The sequence below is a fragment of the Quercus robur genome, chromosome 2, assembly GCF_932294415.1.
Source record: "Quercus robur chromosome 2, dhQueRobu3.1, whole genome shotgun sequence".
In the NCBI taxonomy this organism is placed as follows: domain Eukaryota; kingdom Viridiplantae; phylum Streptophyta; class Magnoliopsida; order Fagales; family Fagaceae; genus Quercus; species Quercus robur.
The window spans coordinates 5,941,094-5,946,259 of record NC_065535.1 but is presented as its reverse complement, the minus strand read 5'-3'; the positions used below and the strand labels follow the sequence as shown (position 1 = coordinate 5,946,259).

General features: G+C 29.1%; 1 protein-coding gene across 4 annotated transcripts in view; it reads left to right on the top strand.

Annotated features, from left to right (window-relative positions):
- LOC126711427 (patatin-like protein 2) overlaps positions 1-1,844 on the top strand; it is a 117,445-nt gene extending 115,601 nt beyond the window's left edge. For all 4 annotated transcript variants that reach the window (XM_050411269.1, XM_050411270.1, XM_050411264.1 and 1 more), the window contains 3 exons: positions 151-453; positions 1,111-1,283; positions 1,405-1,844. In XM_050411269.1, coding sequence (XP_050267226.1) covers positions 151-453; positions 1,111-1,283; positions 1,405-1,528 — 600 coding nt within the window. In that variant the 3' untranslated portion in view covers positions 1,529-1,844. The remainder of the gene's footprint in view (positions 1-150; positions 454-1,110; positions 1,284-1,404) is intronic.
- Positions 1,845-5,166: the final 3,322 nt, after the last annotated feature.

Below are 5,166 nucleotides of genomic sequence, written 5' to 3'. Positions count from 1 at the left end.
TATATGTCTTTTTCAAACTTCACATGACTCCTAATGATTATTATATATAATTAAATTTCCTAATATTTTTTTATTATAAACCTGTTTAAAAAATAATAAGTTTAATCATTTAACCATTATTCTAATATTACTAAATTGGTGCAATTTCAGGCTTTACTTGCCATTGGTGAAGTGACAAAGCAAATCATTCGAAAAAATTCTGACTTCTTTCCAATAAAACCAATGGACTATGGAAGGTTTCTGGTGATATCATTAGGAACTGGCTCACAAAAAGCCGAAGGAAAATACAGGGCACTCAAGGCAGCTAAGTGGGGCCTGCTAGACTGGTTAACAAGTGGTGGTTCCACCCCAATTATTGATGTATTTTCTCACGCAAGTGCAGATATGGTTGATGTCCACCTCTCTGTGGTTTTTCAAGCCCTTCATTCTGAGAAAAATTACTTGCGGATTCAGGTAAATCTATATCATTCAGACCTTCCATAATCAAAAGAAATACATAAGAAAATACTACAACTATGACCAATTTTATTACCAAAAAAAATTAATAACATACTGTCAATGAATGCAATTAATGACACATCAATAATATAGTAATAAATAAATTTTTTAATTACTTTTTGGGTGAGACTAGGGGTTAGTACATATTTTATCACACAAATCCTATAAATCGATGTTCACCAATCGAGTTCTTCTACAGGCCCAACAAAATTTCACAACATTTTCTTGACAAGTTGAGTGTCAATTCATCATAGGTCAAAATAAAATAAGATTATGCACAGATTCACTACAACTAAAAATAAAGGTATCATAAAAATATTGTGAGGTTTTTATTGTGTATTGAGACTTTCTTGTCATGGAATAAAAAATTGATTTAAACATTTATTTATTATGTGTTGAAGTGATAATGATCACATTTATTATTACAACATTAGTTTGAAACATTTATAGTAAAATTAATAAAAACTTTGATATTTTTATTACATTTTATGTTTTGTATTTAAGAATTGACACATTGTTATGCAATTCTTATGTAATAAAATTCATGGTATAAAAGTCAAAAATTCTTGTTCACATAATTAACATAGACAAGTTTGAATCAAAACAATGCAGGACGATACCTTGGTTGGGACAGTAACTTCTGTGGACGTGGCCACAAAACAAAATTTGGATGATCTTGTGAAAGCTGGTGAAGAGTTGCTAAAGAAACCAGTTGCTAGGGTGAACTTGGACACAGGAGTTTATGAGGCTTCTAACCATGAAACTAATGAAGCTGCCCTCACAAGGTACTAAAAATAAATATATTAAACTGTTATTATATATATTCTACAATTTCTTTAGAAAAAAGTTTTGTTTTTAGTTTTCACATTAAGCTAATGCAAAAGCATATAATTAATGTTGTTGCAGGTTTGCAAAATTACTCTCCCAAGAAAGGCACCTTCGCCATGCAAGGTCCCCCGCTGGACATGCTCATGATCATCAAGCCACCAGTACTCACAAAACAAATGGTCTTAGTAGACTAAGCATATAATTTTTTTGCTAATGTTGTCTTAAGGGTTGAGATTATATCTAATACGGCAATACATTGGATATATTAAAATGCGGACACATATTCATATTCATATTCCAACGCATCTAGTATTAGTGCATTAAATATAAACCATATCTTTGTATTAAAGTGTTGTAACATCAAGGATGGGACACAAAAATCCCACCTTTTAATTTTTTGATAGTATTGGTTTGAATAAAATGTTGAGTAAGATAACTTGACACCGACACAAATGTATTTTTTTTTATTTGTTTTGGTGGGTGATTTATAATTGATAAATGAAAGCCAATTTAGCTTCCATGTATTCTTTTTGTTAATTCAAAATAATTTTTTTATTAAATCTCGTTTCTTTAGTCCTTGTTTTGTGGTAGTATTTTTCTTGGCTCGTGCATGTTTATATGGGTTACGACTTACGAGGAAAGAGAAGAAGAGAGAGCTTCCAATAAATGGTATTATCATGATCGAAGTTCCACAATTGCGTGACCAAGAAAATAAAACTCTAGTCCTTGATTTCACCATTAGTGGTTGGAAATTGAATATTCAACAATGACTTTAGTGATGATGATATTTGTTGAATCAACCAGGAAAGTGATTTACTTAATAGACCTTTTAATAATATCACCAAATCCAGATATTTCCAAAACTAGTTGAAATTAAGTAAGCGTGCTGTCAGCTTTGAAAAGCTGTTTCTACTTTGGTGAGCATTATCCATACCCATTAATACATTCAATATTTTGTCGTGAGAGCGTCATCCATGCCCATTGTACATTCAATTTTGTGTACGAACATATATGGACCATGAAATATTGAGAGAAATGTAGGTAAGCAGCACTCATTAGCCAACTATAACAATCAATGCTGAGCTACATAATAATCCCGCCGGATACTGTAGTCGATTGCATCAATTGACTTTGTTTAACATTGTCAAATAAATACATCATAAAAGAATAAACTGCGCATGAGTTTATAATCGAGGTCATGTTAATGGTGCATTTAGGTCAATTGCTAATGGGTCATATTAACTTATGCTCTTAGGACAATTACTAATAAATTATAGTAGGAAAGTTTTGACACCATTATAAAAAAAACTGTCAATAACATTTATTGTTATTTTATTATTTTCTTAATAAAATGTTTATGAAAATAATTCATAAACCAATACTCTAAAAACCAATGCCTTTAGAGCATTAGTTAACAATTCGCATTATTAATATGAACGTTTTGCCATCATTTTTATTAGAAATATAAAAAGTTAACAATAAAATTAATTATTTTATTATTTTCTCATAAAATAGTTCTTAAACCAATACTAATGGCATTTTTAAACATTTCCATATAATCAAAGTGGGGGCATTACACTAGTGGAAAGTTTTTTTTTTTTTTTTTTTTTTTGTCAACTGAAATTAGTGTGCATTTGGGAATAAGTTGAATTAGTTTCAGCTTATCTCCACTTTCAACTTATTTTTGCTACTATTCATGAGTCTCACTACACTTTTTGATACTATTAATGGGCTCCACTATACTATTCAGCATATTTTTAACCTTTTTTCTACACTTTCAACAAAAAATTTTCAATTTCAACTAAATAAGTTGTTCCAAACAGATACTAAATGTGGTAAATGGTGATTTTTCTATATGATGAATAAATAAATTTTTAGCTTTATCTCACTTATGACATAGACTATGCAAATCAACTACCAGAAACTACATGATACCCAAATGAATGCAAATTCCTTTCTTAATCCTACTTCATAGTGTGTGTGTATATATATATATATATGTATGTATATGTATCTTAATCTTCTTCTTTTTTTAGTATATTTTTTATTATCCTCAACACACTTTTTAAAATTTTCAACGAAAGTAAGGGCTTGCAACAACATTATACTCATTGCTTGAGTAGGATAGTTTTTTTTTTTTTTTTGCATCAAGAGTAAGGGAAAAGTATTCGATAGTCCTGAAATACAATGACGTGATGCTCATTCTTCTGAAAGTACCTAATAATTACTCAAAAGTAAGGGCATACTCTCTTTACTTAAGAGTATAATATACAAATTTTTCTCATTTTTAGATATTTTGCCATTTCTAATGTTAAATTATCAATTGTCTTAAAAGCTTAATCTATTAGGAAAATGTGAATTTAATCATTTAACCATAATTATAATATTTCCCCTCACATGTGGCTCTAAACTCCCCCCCCCCCTCCCTTAATAAGTGTGGCCCAATATGTGAGATTTTTAATATTTTAAATGGAACGTAGAGTAACACCAAATATCAAATTTATGATCTCCTACTTTGATACTATATTAAATTAACAATAGTCTCAAAAGTTTAAACTATTAAGAAATGATGAATTTAATCATTTAACTATAATTCTAACATCAAATACTAGTATGTTGCGGGAAAGTGTCTTTAGGTGACACTTCCACACAAGATTAATTATAAAAATTATTATTGGTTTTTGAAAGATTTCCTAATAATTAATAGGAAAAAAGAAAAAACCAAAAAAAAAAAATCCCAAACATGAGAAGAACACCAGTGATTTACTTGGTTCGACAATAATCTACATCCACAAGTAGTAGCCAATGAATTCACCATATCAAAAAGAGATTACTATGTGTATAAAGACTCAAATAGGACCCACAAATAATAAAATCTCTATAAGGCTCTCTCAAATTAATTCAAAGCCCCTTATTATGTGGGATGGCTCTTGGGTAAAGCCACCAAATCTTTATTTCAATTGTCTATTTAATTATAAGATTTTAATACCTATTTATTTTGGGTGGTCAAAAAGTATATTTTCTTGGTAGTATTTTTTTTTTTTTTTTTTTTGCTGAATATATTTTCTTGGTAGTTAATGAATACTTTTCTTGGACAAAGAAAAAATACTATGATAAAGTCAAATTAGAATTTTAGACATTATCTTACATACCAAATCTCCATATTACCTTATCAACTCCATATAATAAATCACAAGACTCACAAACTAAGCCAACCTCTACAACACGGCAACACCCACCACGTTGCCATGCCGACTATTCATCATAGATATAAAGTCCATCCTCTTAGGAAAACGACAGTATAATCACAGAAAACAGTACTTCAAAAATCTAGAAACAAAGATCTTTATTTTATTTTTATATTTTAGAGAAAAAATCTTAATTATGTTTGTGCATGGATGGAGAGGTTCAGAATTTAAAATAATAATAATAATAATAATAAAAAGATTGGTGAAGGAGAGAAAAAAATTTAAGTCATGTTTGAAATTGAAAAGCTTTTTTTTTTTTTTTTATAAAAGAAAAAAAAAAAGACAAAAAGATTGATGATATATATGCCATAAAATAAGAAAAAAAAAGACAAAAAGATTGATGATATATATGCCATAAAATAAAACAAAATGTAAGCATTTACATATATAAGAACATGTGAGTACTTGTCGTTGCTCCACTTGACGATTTTGTATGGGTACAGGATATACCACCTCCCACTTGACATGAATATGATTGATAAAAACACTCAAAAAGTCTAAAACTATACGTCTTTAAGAATCATAAAGATTAACACAATTCATACCATTTTTAAAAAAATAAAATTTTGGTGACTTTTTGAGTGCAAGATGC